Consider the following 21068-nt stretch of genomic DNA (forward strand, 5'->3'; position numbering starts at 1 on the left):
AGGTTATAGTAGTAACGAATGTCAATGTTCTTTTTTAACAAATGAAAGGCTTAATAAGGTGCTGTTTTACAATAACATGCCTTCTAATTAGGGGGCAAGCAAAGATGCAACAAAACCAAGATAACAACCAAGAAGTCATAAACCTCAACAGGCAGAATCAGAACCAGCTCATTCCTATTGAAGATTTCCCAGAGTACATTTCAACGGCTGTTTGTCTTCTCCAGCTTATTCTGCGTAGCAACAACAAAAATAAATAAATAATTTATGTAGTGCCAGCACGGCATGTGGTGGTGCTGTTGCCATGGAAACGTCCGCTGAAAACTGCACTTTCCAAGCTGTTGATCGATTTTCAAGGTTTTAAATATTTTAGACCTTGTTTTATTTTCCTACAGAAATTCTTATTAATGATCTATGGTGGTCTAATTCCTTTGTTTGATCACTACTGCTACTAAGGGATGTTGGACTTAATGGCCCAGCAACCCCTCCCTCTACCTGAAAATAAATTGCCTTTCTCATGAGTTTAAAGACCCCTGTGAAGCCCCTTGCTCACTGCTGTAGAATGCAGGTTGGATTCAGTGTCTTGAGGCAGCTGTAATTTGCACTATCAACAGTCTTGTGATTGTCCTTAACATTTCTTAGGTTGGACTGCCATCTGGTGTCTGTACACTGTACATGCAGGCAAGACATTTGAAGACAATGTAGCTTTTCAGTTTCAGGATGCTTCTTCTTTACTCAAGGGAGCATTGTTTTGTTCATTATGGGGGTGATGTAAGGACACGCCTGAAGTGATTTGCGGGTGCAAAACCCCCATAATCATGCCATAAATGGTGTTTTTTTTTATCGGCCACAAAAAATTAGGCGTGGGGCTCCCGAGTGGCGCATCCGGCAAAGGCTCTCCGCTTGGAGTGCAGGATGCACCCTGTAGCATGGACGTTGGCGGTTCGAGTCCATGCTGTTCCATTGCCGACCGCAGACAGGAGCTCCCAGGGGGCGGCACATAATTGGCCGATCACCGCCCGGGGGAGGACTTAGGTCGACAAGGGTGTCCTCAGCTCACCGTGCACCAGTGACCCCTGTAGTCTGGCCAGGAACCTGCGGGCCTGCCTGTAAGTTGCCCAGAGCTGCATTGTCCTCCGACTCTGTACCTCTGAGGTGGCTGCAGTGTAAAGAAAAGCGGTCGGCTGACAACATACGCTTCAAAGGACAGCGTGTGTTCGTCTTCGCCCTCCCGAGTCAGGAACGGGGGTAGTAGTGGTGAGCAGAGCCTAAATATGTTATATATTGGATATTCTAAATTGGGAGAAAACGATGCATAATTGGACTACTAAAGAAAAAAAAAATCTGCCGTATGTAAAGAATGGTGTTCACCTGGCGTTCTGCACCAGCTATCAAATTTGCACCTTGCCATCATTAATCAGTTAAAGTTATATTGAAATGTATTCAAATGAAGAAAAAGCATTGAATTGGGCGGAATCTGGATACTAAGCGGGCGCAAACATTATAGTGTGATGTAAGGATTTTGCCTTGTACTTAGGCAATTGCTGACCCTCCAGAAACTTGACACCTCTTCTTACAAGGTGCAAACCATTGCTGAAGCAAGTAACTAAGAGCTGTATAAAAGCAAACCCCTGCAGAGACCTGTCATTGGCTTCAGGATGGCTGCTGTGCACACTTTACACCTTCCCTTCCTGATGCGGCAACACTTGGCTCTTGTTGAGAAGAGGCAAGAACACGTTCGAAGGAGAATGGCAAGACTAAGAAAACCCTGCATATTCAATCCCAGGGTCACTTGTTTGGGATGTCGGAGGATTCTAAAGCCTTATCACACTCTGCAAGTCTTCCTTGACTTTATAGCGAGTTAGTCCCCAGTGTCAATCTAGGGAACGCTAACCCTGCCCATGTGAAAGTGCTACGTTCTTTGCACTACTTAGCCTCTGGTTCCTTTCAGACCACAGTTGGAATGTCTGGAAGGATAGCCCAATCCACCTTTCCCAGAGTGCTAGGCAAATTTCTGGATGTCATGCAGAAAGGGCAGTATGTATAATTTCCTAACTGCATAACCTGATATTGGCTGAGGCTTTTAGAGAATTTGAATTTTATAGAATGTTTATAGAATAGAATTTGAATTTTGCATCCGCAGTAATTTGCACTGTGCTTATATTTGCTTCACCCCCTATTATTATTTGTTGTTGTTGTTGTTATTGTTGTTGTTGTTATTATATAAGGATTCTAACTCTCTTCTTTTGTAGTTGCCATGGAAGTCATTAACAAGCATAATTGAATACTATTACATGTGGAAAACCACTGACAGATATGTACAACAGGTAAGTACTGATTTAAATCCTATCTGATTGACTGTGTTGGCTTGTTTTTAAGGGTGTTGCTAAAATAAGAGGTTTTACTACGCAATACAAGAAAATGGTAAATTAGCAACTCATTTTGAGGTGGTTTTTTTTTTTTTTTTTTTTTTTTTTTCAAGAAGAGGGTATGAATTCCTGAGCTGCTCAAAGGGGCACAGGTAGGGTTTATGATCATGTCTAGAAAGTCTGTACTACATCGGAATAACAGCCAGTTGTGTTGAAGTTGTACTTTTTGCTATATTATTATTCCTTTGACTAACGTGAAGTGTCTCTCCCCAGAAACGATTAAAAGCAGCAGAGGCAGAAAGCAAACTCAAACAGGTCTACATCCCGAACTAGTAAGCATTCCAGGGAGTGTGTTGCAGGACTGTTTTTTGCCAAGAGGATTAACGTTCCTCTTTTTTTTTTTTTTTTTTTTACGTTTTAAGGTAACTTGGCCAAAATATTTTTCTATTCTCAAAATGTCAGTCCACTGTCATTTTGTGAAAAGATAATTGTGGCACAGGATCAGACAAGTCAGTACAAAAATAAGTTTAAGGCTGTTAATTTTACCAACACATTTTAAGACTTTTTTTTTTTTTTTAAATACATTCTTTGAATACATTAGTGTCTGACCTGAAATGCTCTGAGAATGTGTTATTTACTTCTGGTTTCACAGACCTTGAATAGCACTAATGGTATGTTAGGTGAAGTAGTACAAGAGGCTAATGATGCTAATCCTCATTGAAAGACTTAAACATTTGTCATTGGATTTGGTGTCTTTTTTAGTGTTTCTGATTACGGTCTGTGAAACCAGCCATGAGTGTTTAAGCTATGGATGAATGGTCTTCACTATTAACTTTCCAATACTCTGTGTGTGTGTGTGTGTGCATGACTTCATTTCTGTATAGTACTTGCATCTGATTTATTCAATCAAATTTGATTGAAGTTGTTTGAGAGGGCTCTCATAATTGTCTTCAAATTCCTCCTCTGCAGTAACAAGCCAAACCCTAACCAGCTGAATGTGAATAACGTGAAGCCAAACCCTAACCAGGGCCTGGTGAATGGAGCTGGATCTGGTGCTGGTGTTGGTGCCGGAGCTGGAGCTAGTGTTGGAGTCGGAGCTGGTGCCGGAGTTGGTGCTGGTGCCGGAACTGGAACCGGTGTTGGAGCAGGAGCAGTGGCAGGGGAGCCCGGACAGAGCACAGGAGCGGGGCGAGCTTGCGAGAGCTGTTACAGTGAGTGCCTCTGTGTGACTCTCTCTCTCTCTCTGGACTCCTAGCCTAGCACAAACATACATATCTGAAGTGAAAGAGTAAAGCCATGAAAGGTACTGTTCCAAATGGTGAGGGCAGCTGATCTGAGATGTGTCTGTTCAATCTGAGATAGAGAAGCAGAGAAATGCTGTCATGCTGGAAAGAGCTCGCACTAAAAAGAAAAACGTCAGCTTCTGTAGCGACCTGTTTTGCATCTCCTGTGCCTGAAATTGCATTAATTTCCTGGTTATACTAATGGCTCCAAATGCTCCAACCAAAGTTATCTTTTGAAAAATCCTATCGATTTATTACTGTGTTTCTGACAGATAAGGATAGTGGGCAGATGCATCCTTTTTTGTCTTTTTGTTTCTATCTGACCAAATACAGTACATCTAAATGTAGAACTGCCTGTCCAGTTATTTGTCACATTTGCATATTTAAAAAATTCTTTAGAATGTCAGAATCTGAGGCTATATGGTGGAACCAGTCTGTCTGTACAGAAGAAATACCATTAAATCATATGATTGACTTTGACTTTTTCTTGCTGCATGCTGCTATAATCCCTCAGGGTTCAGGGAGAGCTGCTTATGTTCTAATTTTGGTTCCCATAGCCACTTACTCTTACCAGTGGTACTCCTGGGGACCCCCTAACATGCAGTGCCGGCTGTGCGCCTCCTGCTGGACCTACTGGAAGAAGTATGGAGGCCTGAGGATGCCAACGCGGTTAGACGGGGAGCGGCCAGGACCCAACCGCAACAACATGGTAATCACATATTTTCTTATTGGCAGAGAATACATATAAATACAGTCTGTGCGTGAGTGTGCAGAATTAAATATGTATTGTTCGAGTTAGCTAATAATGGCAGTGTTCTCCCTAAACTCCATATCGGGGAAGCAATACAGACAGATGGAAGTAGTTTTAAGTGTATGTTAATTCTTGGGATGCGATGGTCATGACTTTCCCAAACTGACAAAAGTAATGATACTGAAGAAAGAGAAAACCAAACCAAAATCACATTTTTTGTACAATGAAAAGGTGTTGGCAGTTTCAGCGCCAAGTAGAGTAGGGTAGAGTGTTGCAAACTTTACTGCATATAGACAATTCATGTTGGCATGCCTTAATTATTTAAATATTAATGGTAAGATGATTAAATCAAAAGTTAAGACATGACTTGCCTGATTGATTCTGACAACCCTCAGTAGGGATAGCTGCTACTTCATACTTACAGTAGTCTGGTATGAGTGTTTGTGTATGAAAACAGCTCTAGACATCCAAATACCCATAGAATATATCACAAGCTGCAGTTTTACTCAGACATAGTTTGCATATGATTTGCCACTTACAACAGATCGCAGCGACAATGGGGGTTCAGTATCCACCACTTGCACTGTCCAGGGTTATTTCGGGCAGTTGTTTTTTATAGGGTGTTTGCCATTCCCATTGATTTCGATAACAAAGGCATTGTTTATACCTTGTTAAGCACGCCATATATTGTGGGCAAACTCAGGTGTTTGGATCTCAGTATGTGCCATTCACATAGATGTAAACAACAAACACCAATCTGCTGTTTTCCCCTCGTTACCTTGATATTCACATAGATTTATATAAAGGCAGTACTTTACTGTAGTAAAAGCTTGACAGATCCATCAATTGGCTGTTTGATCCTCATTATTGTACCTGAGCAATTACCCCTGTACTGTACCTTGGCTATTTAATATCTGTACGCAACGTCAGGTTTACAGTTTGAAAAAACAGCACTGATTGCAACAATGGCTAGAGAAAACAAGAGAAAAGTGATGAGCATCAGCACAAAAATTCAGTGTGTAAATAAAATGTTAGATGCTGTGCGCTTGCTAAAGCATGCTTGGTACTCTGTCAGTAAACAATGGAACGTTGCTTCAAAAAAGTTGGGTTTTCTGTAGTTGAAGAGGAGAGTACAGTCAAATGCAACTGAAACCGAAACTCTGACTTGCCTTGACCAGGACGCCCTACCTGAAACGGACACTGATGACGTAAGCGTGCGTGCTGTGCTTTTAACACTGCGGCGTGCTATGGAGCAGCATCCGAATATAGAGCCGAATTAGGATTTTTTTTAGAAAACGCTGAGTTTGCCGTCCATATTTGCAAAAAAAGACCGTCCAGATGCGTTTCACAGAGTTCTTCGCTGGAAACAATTTGCAGTAATGTAGCCTACCTGTACTGTACATGTGAGCACTTGCATTACTTTTCATTACTTTCATAGGTTTTTAATACATTTTTATTAGTGTAATGCGTGTGTTAGCGTTTTAACTACATACACGCATGTTTGTTTTGTTTACTGTACTGGCGATTGGGGGACATTTTGAATGTCAGGTTATTGTGTGGCAGTTTATACCATCTGTCGCTTATTGAGGGCGAATCACATTAACATAAATGCGCCCGTTCTAAGTGTACCAGGAAAATAATAAAAGTTTAATGTGTATTAATGCATTATTTTATTTCTATACATGGTCTAATTGTCAATACGTTAGCTGTATTGAGCTCGTTTCTCACAGTAAAAAAAAAAAAAGTGTAATAATGACTGGTCTGGTTTTAACAGCTATCAAAAACAGCTGAAAGAGTTGATCAAAAAACTAACCAATTTGCATCCCTAGTTCGTTCTCTTTAAACCACACATGGTTTAAAAAGCACGGTGTGGAGTATTAAAGAAGTCAAGAGAAAACATTAAATGTTTTTGCAGTGTGCTAGACAGACCCTTGTGTCATATTATTTATTTTATTTATTATTCCCTTAAGAGCCCCCATGGACTACCCATGAGGCACAGCGGGAGCCCCAAGTTTGCTGTAAAGACACGGCAGGCTTTCTACCTACAAACCACCAATCTCACCAAAGTTGCCCGTCGGCTGTGCCGAGATATCCTTCGGCCTCAGTTCCTGGGACGGCATCCTTACACAGCGGTGAACAGCGCTGCTATCAAAGCAGAGTGTAAGTTAGAAGGATATGCTTGTTCGTGTTAAACTTGTTGAACTGTATTTTGCTGATTAATTCCTGGTCAGAAGTAATCAATTATAGGTTTCTTCTGTTGTTGTTTGCAGTCACAACCAGGCTGTCGGAGATACCCGAGAACCCTTTGACAGTTAAACAAACTGTCCGAAAACCTTTGGAATCTGTTGTGCGGTATTTGGGTAAGCAACAGCGCCTGCTGTAACCAGCGATTCCAGTTCTGTGACATATCACACCCATCATGTACCTTCCGACATGAATTAGGATACACTGAAGATGCTTCTGTATCAACCTGCTTTGTGGTAACTCCTTGTATTTGTTTTCTGCACACCAAGAGTAACCACACTTCCGTGAATGTAAGTGACTACTCTTGTCCAGGACATTGGTCCAACCAGGACCTTTTATTATTTAGTTGATTGTAGCTGACAGTTTTCTAAAAAAAAAAAAAAAAATATATATATATATATATATATATATATATATATATATATATATATATATATATATATAATATAAGAATCATTTGTAAAATAGGATCGTTGTGGTGAACAAATGAGAGCTATTACAATCTTTTTTGTATCTTAACAAAAGAAAATATGCATTAATAAAAATTTCAAAACAGTGGTCAAATCTTGGAGTACAACTGGTACATGCTGTATACCAGCAAGGAAAATCTTAGGATGAGTAGTCTATAACTTATAAAATGTCTTCATTTAATATCATTTGATATATGGTGAATGCATTCACGCATGTATCTAGGGTATGAAGCATGTCTGCTTTGGATAAAAATGTTGGTTATTGAGTGTCAGAATATCAGGGTGTATGGAGGAACCTGTCATCTACTTCTTCATGCTACATACAGATTTTGTATTTACATGCATAGCAGGGGATGTATGTTGCTCACATACTTGTTTTGTGTTTGTCCTTGCAGAGGCACACCCCAGCCCTAAACCAGACCCACCCAGGAGTGCCACCATCTCCATGGGTAGTCTGACTCCCATTAAATCCAGCCCCATCCTCAACAACGGCTCTCCAACCATCCTGGGGAAGAGGAGTTACGAGCAGCACAATGGCATGGACGGTGAGTATTTCCTCCAGGCTGCAGACCAGAGCCAGCGCAGGGTTTCTGGTCAGCCTGTGTGAGTGAAAGGTAGACTGACTAGGGTTGACCAAGGAGTAAATTGTTTTTCTCTGAGCTATAACAGTCTAATGTTTTATCATATGTGCCCCTGTTTTTTTATTGTTTCAATACACAGTCAAATAACTTGGTTAGGAAAAAAATATGTTGTGACAGCTTGGGTTTGAAATTCAGTTGCACAAATTCACAGGAAAAATTGGCAAGTCCAAGAAGCCAAGGGTTGAAAAAGTATGGCAACTGCCACCCCAGGGCAGCTCTCATTGCCACTGCTTGTGCTATCTCATTAACTGTTACCAACTAACTGTTCACTTGAAGTTTTGTGGGGATTGTACTGTGCATGTCCTCCAGTTTTAATCCGCAGTACTAGCAAAATAAACAGCAAATTAAAATCCATTATTAACTTAAACGTTATCGGTCCCCTTTTTATTATGATTAGAAATCTTGTGGTTTTTCAGTTGTAGCAGATATTAAAAAAAAAAAAAAAAACACAGTGCCCTGTTTCCAAATCTTTATTAATGAGTTATTTAAAGTCTCTTATGGAATTAAATAAATTGATATATCATGAAAGTGTATGTTAGATTATTATTTATTTTACCAACAGTCTAGAGAAGTTGTAATTTCATAAGAGACTTTGAAAAAACTTTCTTTAAATACTCAAAGCTTTGTGAAGTGGCCCAGTGGATGAACTGCTGAATCCTGGTACCTTTGCACCAGCCCATGCTGTAGGTGACATGGTTTGATTACAGTTAGGTCATTGGAGTGAGTTTGAAGTGATTAGTTACCAGAAAACGGCAAGGGCTACAGTTATGATATTGCTAGTGCCAATATAGAGAGAGAGTAAGAAAAAAACTTCGTTAGCGCTCCTTTTAAGGGCAAATTTTTTTCTTCCACCTTCCCTCCTACTTCTCCCTTGAATGCACTGTTCTCCAATGCTGGTGCCCAGAGGGCTTTTGATTTAGTGTCAAACTGTCTCCTTCCCCCTCTCCCTTTCCTCTCTTTCCTTTTGTCACCTTCTCCTGTCGGCATTTTTCCAGGCAACTTGAAGAAGCGTCTGTTGCTGTCCAGCAGGGGTAAGAGCACTAACAATGCAGCCGGCTTCAACACTAGGAGTGTGGAGCAGTGTCAAATGTTCTGTTGCCTTTCAAAAGGCATTTCACTATTATGATTGTCATGGCTGTTTTGCTTCATCTTAGTATGTTTTGTTGGCTCAGTGTTCTTTTAGACAATAACCTTTTGGAAAAGGGCATTCAGGCACATTGAGTGGAAGGCATGATACCTAGCAGCTTAATGTAGATGTTGTGGAGGATAAAGAATATGAAATAATATTCCTATGGCTACACCTTGCTGATCATAGGAGTCAGTAGTGACTGGCGGTTTGACATGTATTCGGGATTCCTCATGAATGTCATTGCTTGGTACTTGTGCAGTTGAATATTATTTAAAATTATGAGATTTAAGTATACTTCAATTCTGTATTTGTTATCTTAACACAGATTCCCAATGTGCAAAGCATCTATGTCTTTAAAATGTTCCAGGAAAACATGGCAGATTTAACAACCCAAAACCAGTCACAGTCAACTGCTCTGTGCAACGAACTGTAGTAGTTGGAGGATTGTGAGAACTGAAATCCATTCTAGGTTTTACATTTAGAGTACTCAGACACCGACTGAGGTAGTGAATTGTACTGCTTCTCTAGGGAAGGTCATAGTAAAAGCTGAAAGACTTTCTGTTGCTTTCCTTGTAGCTCATATTCCTTGACCTATCCTAAAAGTATGTGTTCCTCCTAGCCTACAATTATTTTATAATATAATAATTAAGTGATTCCTGTGGGACAGTCTTATTTAATAAGGGAAACGTTGGGTCACATTTTAGCATTTACTAACTAAAGCCACTTGTGGGCTGGGCTGGGCTAGGGGAACACATGTTGTAACCACAGCACTAGGTACAAGTCAGATTGAATAGTGGTTAACATGTTCTAAATAGTAGCAGTAAAAAATAATATGTCTGCAGGTTTAAAACTTTGACCTGGGAATTGTACTATAGAGCAAATGTATTGCAAAAAAGTAAACGTATTCTTTGTAAATAGTTCTTGTGTATTGGGGCACAGAGGACCAGTAAAATTGCCTGTATGCTATAGTGGTAAATAACTCCTGCAGAATGTAAGCAGAGTCTCTGTGCAGGATGGCAGTACAACTGAAGGGTGTTGCGGTAACCAGGTCTTGCAGGGATTAAGTGTAAGGCAGGCTAATTCAAGCAGAGCTGCAATGAAGCTTGAGTGTAGGAAATGGAGACCCAGCAGGGGAGGATGGCAATAGCCCAAGAACAGTCACACTAAATAAAATAAGGAAGCTCTTCTCAACAACCACTAGCTGGCAGTAATCCCTTATGTATTTGTGCTAATAATAATTTTATCTAAAAACGTTCATCGGATACATAAAGACAGATACATTAATTTACAAATAGTTATTGTCCTGCATTACTTTTTAGCTGGTTTCATAGGCCGGGGGGGGGGTCTGTGAAACTAGTTATTAACTCCTAAAACTATTTCTGATAGGTGGCCAAGTCAGTTTCAATTGGATAGTGGTTCTACCCCTTTTGCTGCCTTTCTTTGAACAGTTATAGGAATAGCCCACGTCGCATTGTTAGGAAAATTTGTCCATGGCTTCTGCAGTGTTCATCATTCCTAGACTCTCTAGTCCAGCATGGCAGAGCTGATAGATCATGGTCTGGGCTGTGTTTTTTTTCATGGCACATTAGGGTCTAAAAATAGGTATTTCACGATTTTTAAACATTTAAGATTTATTAAAGCAGAAAATATACTTCTGTCACATTCAAAATTGATCATTGTTCTCTAGTTATTATACAAAACATTTTTTTCTTCTAGAATTTTTTGTTTTTTTCTGTCCGACGCTAATCTGCAATGTGTTCAATTATTTACCATAAGCGCACAAAACTGGCTTCCAGGTTCCTAAATGTGACAGGTATTGCTTCAGTAAAGCAAACGTTTGCTTTTTATTTATTTATTTATTTATTTGTTTATTTAATTCTAAATATGTATATTTACATTGTTCTCCCAGAAATGGGATTTTTCACAGGGAGCTAGATATTGCACAGCAATGCATAAATTTAATGTAAATTGTGAAATCTGTGATAACCGTGAAGAAAAAATACAGCCTTAATCGTGGTGCAATGAATGCCTGTTGCCTGTGCTCGTAATGCCTGTTCTGCCAGCTTTCAAAAGGTGTATTGTTAACCGCTGCTTCATTCAGGACCATTTTCTGCACCCTTGATAACCTACTGAGAAAGGCTGTACCCAAAGACAAGGCTTTATTTGTCTTCAGGCTTTAAGCAGTAGGAACATTCAGTGTGTTTGTTTGTCTGCAGCAGTGTATCGCTATATCTTTTTATTTAAATAAAACAACTACTTGACTACTTCAGCCTTTACTACCCATTTTCATTTGACGCATACTGCAGTACACTGTTGCAGACAAATAACACGAATGACCCAGAGGAAGACTAATTTATTTACAAGTGTATTGGATTTAATTCCACAAAACAAAACAGCCCTTTATCAATGTATATTACATCTGCAATTAAGTTAATGACTATTCCCGCCTTTCAAATGAAGCCTTTGTTCTTGTTTTTTGAACAAGTCAGTTGTGATTGCAATAAAGAAAAAAAGAATTGTGTCTCCAGTACTGGGGTGTCATATTTCACCTCACTGCACTGCTATTCATTTACATCTAGTAGTGGTCATATTGCTGTATTGTAACTCTCATTGTTGTGTTGTAACCATATCTACCTCACGCCATTTTCACTGTTAAGTGAATAGCATACCCACAACGGCCGCAGTAGAGAAATGTTCATTCAGTTGAGCTGTGTAGTAACTATATTACTTTTGTAGACAGTCGCAAAACAAGACTAAAGATTGAAATGACATTTATGCTGATTAGTAGAAAGGATTCAGTTCTTCCAACCCATTTAAAAAATATATGCCGTTCACTGACTGTATCGGTTATACAGTATAGTTGCAAAAAGGGGTTAGCTCAAAGATATATTTTTAAACCAATAGTTTATAAGCGTAGAATCCAAAGTGTAGAACAATTTGATCTAGAAGTTAAATAAACCGGCTAGTCTGCCCTAACATTATAGGTTATTTATATATATTTTTGTCTTGGTCCAGCTAAGTATACAACGCTTTTCATTAGGACTAGTTCATGTTGACCTGATTGTGTTTGAACAATATTTTTTTTTGTCTTCAGTTTTTCAATTTGACTGCTGTTCGCCTTGTGGCATTTTGAACAAGGATGTTGACCATTATTTCATATTGTAACATACTTAAGATTTGTATTGTTAGGTCATGCTACAAAGTTACTGTATACTTTTAGCAAAGGCTGTTTTTTTTTTTTTTTTGTATGCTCAACTGGCAGTGTTATCGCTGATCTTTTTTTGGGGGGGGGTACCTAATCTGAAGTGTTGTGATGGAGTGATTTCATTTAAAAAAAAAAAAAAAAAAAAAAACATGCACTGAACAAAATTATCTTCAGCCTTGCTAAAAGTGTACAGTTTAAAGGGACCAATACTAATGTCGCTTATAAGAAAGAGGCACGGAATGGATTAAGCCATGGCTAGCACTTCTTTTTTAAAGATTCAGCTAAGATGAGATGCTAGATGGTATAAGTTCACGGCAGAGTTAATCAAAGTCTTATCAACCTCATTTCTGTAACAGTGAAGATAAGACTACTTCATAAAATTTGCTTGACAGCTTTCACCATGGCGATGGGCATTTACTGCTTAAATATTACCCCCCCCCCCCCCCCCCCCCCCCCCCGCTTGTTTTTAAAAAACAGTAAGAGGCAAAATTAACAGTAATGACATACACCCACTGACATTCCCATGCTAGTACTACTCCCTGTGTGTGCTACAAAGATCAGTGGTAATCCATCCTCCAAAACATACACTACGCAACGTGTATAGTAATGAGATGGTGCATTTCATTTTTACCTAAGTCTATCTAGATCTGAAATATTGACTATTGAACTATTGACATGGTTCAGCTTAGCTGCTACTTTTATTATTGTTGTTATTATTATTCTTATTATTATTCTTATTATTATTATTATTATTATTATTAATCATTTTTAGCAGACACTTTTATCCAAAATGACTTACTGAAAATAGGGGGGGAACTATGCACCACAACTGCTGCTGCAGAGTCACTTACAATAGGACCAATAGGCTTTACATCTCATCCTCGGTGTCACACACAGTGAGTCAGTGGCTGAGCTGGCATTGAACCAGGAACCTCTAGGTAACAAGCCCCTTTCTTTAACCACTGGACCTACAGGCATTGAGATTCACCAGCCTGCAGCTTTCCCCTCAAACCAGCCAACTAATCGAAGGTTTGAATGACGTCTACGATGATATTGTGCCATTTGCAAGCAAAGGTTTTACTTGAATGCACATTCTGCTGAAAAAGCTTTGTTAAAATGAATCATTGTCGCATGAATAATATACTGGCAATCGCCCACACCTGATTGCTGCATGTTCTGAGGAGCATGGGGACATTCCTTATTAATGTGCATGATCAGCACACTGAAAAGTGGTCCTTAGCATATTGAGTTGTATGTTTTAGTTGTGGATATGTAACATCACACCACTTATGTATTCTTCTGTGGTGTACAGACAGTATTTCATAATGTTTAAAAGAGCATGAGAACAACATACACACTCTTAAACCATGAGTGTTCTTTGAACTTCAATTCTCTTCAACATCCAATAAACTTGAGTCACGGTTGGTTAGGAGGGGAAAACCCAGAGCTGCCACTACAACATACAGTCATTTTTAAAGGAAATTCACCTTTGAAAGGGTGGGCTGTTTTATTAGCACATATCTTTTCCAACCAATTGTTTCTTCTCTCTGCATGACCAAATATTAGGATCATATTTAGGTGAGTAGTGTGTGTTTTTCTAACAGTTGTTCATACAGTGCTACCCATACGTACTTCTTTGTTATGAAAAACAGTTGAATCTGCTCGAGACTATTGAAGAGTAGTCTTCGTATACAGTTGATTTTAATTGTTGGTACCCTTACCCTTGTTTGTTTTGTTTTTGTAGTAGGACTTTTTGAGCTATCCTAGTGATGGTCTCTGTAACTGAGAGTGGTTTTACATAGGTATAAACCCTGGGCTACTAACCATGGTTTTGAACAATCCCTGTATATACATATTGACACTATAGAGAGGTGGTGTTTTTTTCTTACGTGTTGATCAGCTGATGGCCGGACACAGTCCTTTTATACTCATAGTTCTGTACACTCTACCTGAAGGGGTTCAAATAACTTGTCCACAGGGCAACTTGCAGGACATGGATACAGTATAGTGGACAAGAAAAACTCCCACAACGCATCAGCTGATGGGGCAGGAAAGCTTCAGGATTGTTCACATGTTTGTATTTTATTTGTTGGATGAAATTTCAGCAGTGTACATTGTCAAAATAATACCTTGGTAAGGAGCACAGGTTTGCAAGTTGCCAATCTTTGTTGGGGATTCCACTGGCACCATCGTATTGGCTCTTGACTCTACTGGCCAGGCACCAGAGTGGACACTTGCAGGGCTGGTATTTGTCCTTCGGGGGCCGTTAGCTTGTTGACAAGCACTATAGAGACCTGGGTATAAAGAAGAAATTGGCTTGTTAATGGGATTAGAGGACCCACTGCACTTCAGTTCTCCTGATCTGTTGAGGGAAATGGTGTGGTGCAGGATCATAATTGGGTTAAGAAATTCGACATTTTGTAAATAAATAAATAAATAAATAAATACCTGGGTATGGTAGAACACCACATTTGGGGAGTATCAGGTTCTGGGGGGATGTGTAGATGCATTTGTTAGGGTCTATAGCTATAAGGAAATGACTGCACGTCTCTTGAATTACGGTGGGTGTAAATCATGGGTTTTCATCATACTGATTGTTGCAGGGATGGAATGTATGTTACTTTCATTCTTCATTAAATCTTGTCCAGGCACTCATGGATTATAAGTAATTAAATAACATTACAAAGCTAATAGCACTGAGGTTTTCTGATAAGCAGTCATACAATGATGTCTACAAAAATGAATCATGACTTAAGTGGAAAACTATTTCTGGAGAGTTGGGGCTGATCCTGATTTATTTGTTAAGAAAAGCTAATCTAATGCATTGTATGTAGACTGTTAAATATTCACATGGGATGGTTTTATTTGGGAATTCCAATTCTAACCATGCATTTTATGAATGGGTAGATCTTTATATATATACTGTACACATGTCATAGTAAGAGCCTTAAATAAATTTTAAAAAATCATAATCCGTGCCTTTTTTATTTTGCAGAATATAATCCTGTTTGACTTTGCTGTAGTTTGTTAGTTTTTCAATTTTCATTTTCAAGGCCATGCATTATTCCACAACACTAAGATTGGGGAAAACATTCTGGCCTTAAGTATTTGAGACTGATTTTGATAAAAAAATGATATGCCTGCGACTCCCACCCTATTTATAGCATTTTTTTTTTTCTGGTACCTGCTACATTCTTCATTCATCAGCTTCATTTGGGACCCTACCTGACCACACATACATTTTCCACAATGGGAAAATTGGAGGCAAATTGTCCACTCTATAGTAAATGTGTTACATAAGAAATTTGCAAACAGTAGAAAAATGGTCCTATAACTTTGTGCAGCAAAGAAAGTGAAACAGTAAAACTGGAATTACATTTTGGAAACCATCTACACCACCACAAGGAACTCATGTGTTCTGCTATCAGGGGTGAAGACTTTTTGAATCCTTCATAATTATCCCCTTGAACTTGTAGTTTGACTTAATCTGATAAACTGATAAAGCACAGCAACCATAGCCAATTTATATATATATATATATATATATATATATATATATATATATATATATATATATATATTATACATATATTATATTTGAAAACGTTTCTTTCTTGTTACTGCAAAACATTGCATTTTATGCAAGTGTGTGCAGAGTGGCCGCAGTGCAGTCTTCTTAAATGTTGTACTGTTTGTTTTGAAATATTTCTATTTGGTCTCACAAGATCTATTCTCTTTCATGTTGTTAGGTATACCTAACCATGGACAAACCAGACAGATGGTAAGAGAATGTTCTTAAGCACTAGCAAAATGTTCTTGTAATGCTCAGTGATGCTTTATGGGTAGTGAGGACTCTGGGCCAATCTGAATCCAGTTAAATAATACTGCTCCCCACCCTTGCCCCCCACTGCCTCTAGGAAAACATACTTGGTTCTGAAGCATCCCCACTTTAAATTTCTAGGGTAGTGATCTTGCAAAGGCTGTAAATACTGAAACATGTAGAGTGGGCAAAATTCTTAACTGACTGTAATGTGATGAATTTCCTGTGATTTTTATTTAATTTTTTTAAAAAATGCATTTTGCATATCTTAGACGCATGTTACAATGTATTTGTCCAATATAATGGTTTACAACCAGTTCTTACCTGGGATGACTGAGTGGCATTTTTCCTACCCAAATTCCCAAGTGACAGCCGCTTGAGCTGCAGGTAGTGGCCATAAAAATGGTAACACCTAGGTAAATGAGGGACACCAAGTATATTGAAAGCAAGGGCTTCCACACAGGTGTGGCTCATGCGTTAATTAAGCAGATAACATCCCAGCCTGCTTATGGTCATGTATAAAAATGCTGGACAGGCCTGGTTGTCTATAATTATGGCAAGCATGGCTGCAAGAGGAGACCTCAGTGACTTTGAAAGAGGTGTGATTGTTGGGACGCGTTTGGCAGGAGCTTCAGTGACCAAGACAGCTCAACTTGTTGATGTTTCATGAGCAACAGTGTCTAAGGTGATGTCGGCATGGAACTCTGAGGGAAAGACATCATCAGCAAAGGGCAACAGTGGGTGGAAGAGCATACTTCAGGATCATGATACCCGTGCATTAATTCAAAGTGCAAGGCAAAACAGGCGAGCAACTGCAGATCACTTGACTGCAAATTTCAACCTGGGGCGTGAGCAGCCAGTTTCATCAAAAACGGTCCGCCGAGAACTCCACACAGCGGCATACCATAGTCGGGTTGCAGTGCATAAACCTCTCATCACACCTGGCAATGCACGTTTGGGAGTCCAGTGGTGCAAAGAGCACAGGCAATGGACTACCGAGCAGTGGAGAAATGTGATATGGTAAGATGAATCATCCTTCACTGTGTTCTCGACACATGGACAAGTGCACGTGTGGTGCCAACCTAAAGAACTCTACAACCCTGAAAGCTTGGTTCCAACAGTGAAGGGTTCTGGTGGTTCCGTAATATGGGGCGCATTTTCCTGGCGTGCTTTGGGTGCACTCATTCCCTTAGAAGGCAAGGTCAATGCTAATCGCTACTTAACGGTACTGAGTGGTGATCTTCACCCCGTGTTGCAGCATTTCTTTCCCATCCACAGAGCATGTGTGTTCGCCCAGTGGTTTGATGAGCGTAACACTGATGTTATCCATATGTCATGGCCTTCTTAGTCACCAGATCTGAACCCAATCAAGCAGAGACAGTGTTTTCCACCTCCATCAACCAGGCATAAGTTGATTGACCATCCTTATGGAAGAATGGTGCTGCATCCCTCCTGCAGAATTCCAGAGGCTGGTAGACTCTATGCCACAATGTTTACAGGCTGTACTTGCCGCACGTGTTGGCCCAGTGCCCTATTAAGTGACTTTACATTGGTGTTTCCATTTTTTTGTTCACTACCTGTACTTTGATTTGCATGGTCCAGCACTGAGCTATGGGAAATGTGCATGTCTGTCCCTGGTTCTCACAATTTAGGCTTGTTTGTAATTAATGTGCACTTCAGTCAGTTTTGATTACTTTGTAGTTACTTTCAGCAACTAGGATTTGTTTAATGAGTGTCATTGTTGCTAGTAGAGTGACATGCTTCTCCATTGTCTTTTTTAAAAATATTTTTTGTCATGACCAGAACAATGAGATGCTGGTTGACCTTGCACAAAGGTAAACCATTCCTGGTTTTGAGTGTCTCCAAAGTTTTTACAAGGGGCATCGCAGTGCTGGCATTTTTGTGATCTATATAGAGCCTTCCTCATCACAATTACATAAGATCTGATGTAGCAAGAGGTGGGGACTGCCCACCATGCAATGGTCAAGCTACTACATGTGCAGTGTTTGCCAATGCACCTGTTGTATTACATTCCTAAGTTGAGCTCTAGTTTGTCTTTGAATTTGAAATTCAACCTGTTTGCCCTAAGGACTGGTTATTTGAACCCCAGGGTTTGCATTTATTCCATTTCACTTTGGTTTCTGAACTGTGTTGTATTTTTTTGTTTTTGTAATGTTTAAAAAAGGACCTAATCCACATAATAATGATTATGGAGTCTCTAATCATATCCTTGATATTTGCTGGGTTACATAAACTGCAGGCTATGTACCTTGGTGATTATTACATTGACCCCTGGTCTGTGGCTACCATTTGAGGTCATGTGACCTTTTTGGATTCCTGCTGTATATAGAAAGCAACTTTGAGTTATTGTCTTCACGTCTGGTACACTGCTATATTCTATGAGTTTGAACATTATGAATAGAGATGTTGTTATGATCTGTAGAATAATTTTTTTGGTTCAATTTTATTTTCAATAATTTGTTCAAGTGGTACTGTAAGTGCCACTGAATAAAAGCAGTCTCCTTTTGCTTTTTTTTTTTCAAATAGTTATACTTTTTATACAGAGAGCTTAGTACTAGTGAACCGATATCACGTATGTCTGAATTAATATAGGCGAATATGAGCCTGGTGGGGATGCTCCACAGCTTAAGTAATTTTCCGTTTAGGCTGCATTTCATGTTTCACTCAATTCCACACAGACATCATCCGTGAGGCATTTCGCAAGGAATGACAGTTGATTTTCTTGTTTGTCTTTTTATATTGTTAATTTGTTCAAAATAACTTTTAAGAAAGTGCAGAAGGATCATTGGTTACTGAAAGAAAAAGATACCAGAAACCTTAAGTCCAGCTGCATCTGTTTTTAAAAGATAGAGGAACACCACTCCATCCCCATCTTGAGATCTTTTCATTTTCATGTAAATGTTAACCATTACTTATAAATATGTTTAGTTCTTATACAGGATTATTCAGAAGTGCAAATATTACCAGGTGGTGTTGCAATTGTTCAGTGTGTTCACTAGCAGTATGGAAACTGTCTGTGACAGGCTTATTTTTAATTCCTAAGTAATGTATCGGATTTAACTGCAGACATTTGTCTTTTTAATTGCTTGGTTGCTCATTATTTAGCATGACTTGAATGATCCTGTATATGTAATGATTGCTTATCACTCTGTCTCTCTGCTCTTGAGTGCATTAATTCTCTCTCCTGCTCTCCCATTATGCCAGGGCCCAAGCCAAAAGTTGCGCCTCAGTGGGAAATTCTGTCCAGCAAGCGGGCGACTGATCCGGGGCGGCTGCCTGGCTCCCGCCAAGAGGAGGACAGTGAACTGGATTGATGCCCCAGGCGACCTTCTCTTCATGGCCACTAAAGAGACAAGGTGAGCTAGCAAATGGCAGGTGAAGCTGTTCGTGCAGATCGGCTCCTTGTGGTATAACCATGCAATAATATTCACTTTTTATGATGGACTTAGTCACATGCCACAGACTTTTTGTCTTCTAAGAACTAGAAACAACTTTTGTGTGTGTGTGTGTGTAACAGGGAAGTGTGCTGTGTAAAGATTTGTAAGCTTGTGGTCCTAGTTCCACCCAAAGTGTGAGGGATAATTTTAAATGTATTATGAGGTTCAAGCCCAATAAAATCTACTTTGTCATCTGTGAGAGGTTCTGTCATCTCCTGGCAATGAGGGATATAATGGTGACACCTTTACGTATGTATGTCCAATATTTTATTTTTGTGTGCTGCTACTGCTGCAAAAAATAAAATAAAAAAAAAAATGCAATAGGAAATGATATCCCTGTTCTGAAAATGTTCATACTGGCCAAAAACTAGTCTACCTTTGGAGGCTTCATCACAAAAACTTATTTTCTCTAGTGAAGCACAAAACCCATGAAAGTAAACCAGAAATAAAATGCATGTTCCACGTAAAATCACAACTAAACACGCGCTCTGATCCATCTATTTACGAGGACTTATTAGCTCTTGTTGTGTAATGCCTTAACCTGGTGACTTTTCCGTGCAGGTGGAATGAAGCAAATTAACTTTCATTTCTTTCTTCTTTTTTTACAGAAAAATACGAATGCTTTTTTCATCCTCTGAGACCAAGCGAGCCGCCAGGCGACCCAACAAATCAATCGCTGTTAAGCCGAGCCAGCCCGCCCAATCACATAGACTGCCTGCCAATGACGAATTAATAGTAATCGAGGACTAAAACTCAGATCTGCCCAATTTTAAAAGATTGTCCATTTTGGGGCTTTTTGTGTTTTTGTGTGGTTGTTTTTTTTTTTTGTTTGTTTTTTCCCCCTAACCCTTTCTGGTGAAATATTGTGGATCAATGAAGGAACATTGAGTTTCATGAAAACAGTGTTTATGTACCCAGAAATGGGGTGAAGGATGTTTACTTTGTAAAATAAGCTGTGTGTATCATTTTTAACAAGATATAAAAAGAAAAAAAAAACTAAGTGCAGTGATATTAACTGCTTTGTTTTTTGCTTATCGTAGCTCTGTACTGTTTCCCCCTCTCTTTTTTTTAAAGCTGATTGTTTATTCTGTTTTGTGAACAGACTCTCAAGATCCCCTTTCCAGAAATGCCAGTTTAACTTATTGAGAGAGATTATTGACTGTGCTGTTTTTTGTACTTTCTTAACTGACACATGTGGTCTTGAATTATATAATTAAGGATATCAATTCTTTCTCTTTTGTGAATATATAAATAGAAAACCAAAAAAAGACGTGTTTTTTTTTTTTTAAAGATTTAATTTCGTGAGGTTATACTTTACTGTCAGAAAACAACAATGCCACAGACTGAACTGTTGAATTAATAACCTTATCTCAAGAAAGCATTCAGCACCTATAATGTAGTGAGACTGGCTGAAATTAAAATAACATCTGATTAGCCCAGCCACTCTTTCAGAGGGATATGCCATCACTAATTATTCTGTCTCAATTCTTGGAGCGCTCTACAAGAATTATAGAACATTTTCAAAATGTTGAACATCTAAAAATGAAGTTGCTGGGAATGAACTGAATTCCATCAGAGTTTTATTAGTGTAATGGGACGAATGAAATGCTATTTTTACCCTTAAAATAGATAATGTGATGGGCAATGAAAATGTTAGTGAATGTAAGGATGGGAAGCAGTTTTTTAAAACATTGGATTCTA

At 39.1% G+C, this 21068-nt stretch overlaps 1 protein-coding gene across 5 annotated transcripts in view; it reads left to right on the top strand.

Annotated features, from left to right (window-relative positions):
• The window catches only part of LOC121329945 (metastasis-associated protein MTA1-like), a 42416-nt gene extending 21823 nt beyond the window's left edge, over positions 1-20593 (top strand). Inside the window, exons 10-20 of one of the 5 annotated variants that reach the window (XM_041276047.1) lie at positions 2250-2324; positions 2640-2698; positions 3336-3577; positions 4207-4358; positions 6371-6560; positions 6671-6760; positions 7510-7659; positions 8751-8786; positions 15839-15870; positions 19135-19286; positions 19976-20593. In XM_041276047.1, the coding sequence (XP_041131981.1) occupies positions 2250-2324; positions 2640-2698; positions 3336-3577; positions 4207-4358; positions 6371-6560; positions 6671-6760; positions 7510-7659; positions 8751-8786; positions 15839-15870; positions 19135-19286; positions 19976-20117 (1320 nt within the window). In that variant the 3' untranslated portion in view covers positions 20118-20593. Of the gene's footprint in view, positions 1-2249; positions 2325-2639; positions 2699-3335; positions 3578-4206; positions 4359-6370; positions 6561-6670; positions 6761-7509; positions 7660-8750; positions 8787-13655; positions 13691-15838; positions 15871-19134; positions 19287-19975 lie in introns of those variants that run through there. The other 4 variants (XM_041276048.1, XM_041276051.1, XM_041276049.1 and 1 more) reach the window with 4 other exon arrangements.
• Positions 20594-21068: the final 475 nt, after the last annotated feature.

Source organism: Polyodon spathula, chromosome 17 (genome assembly GCF_017654505.1).
Source record: "Polyodon spathula isolate WHYD16114869_AA chromosome 17, ASM1765450v1, whole genome shotgun sequence".
NCBI classification, from domain to species: domain Eukaryota; kingdom Metazoa; phylum Chordata; class Actinopteri; order Acipenseriformes; family Polyodontidae; genus Polyodon; species Polyodon spathula.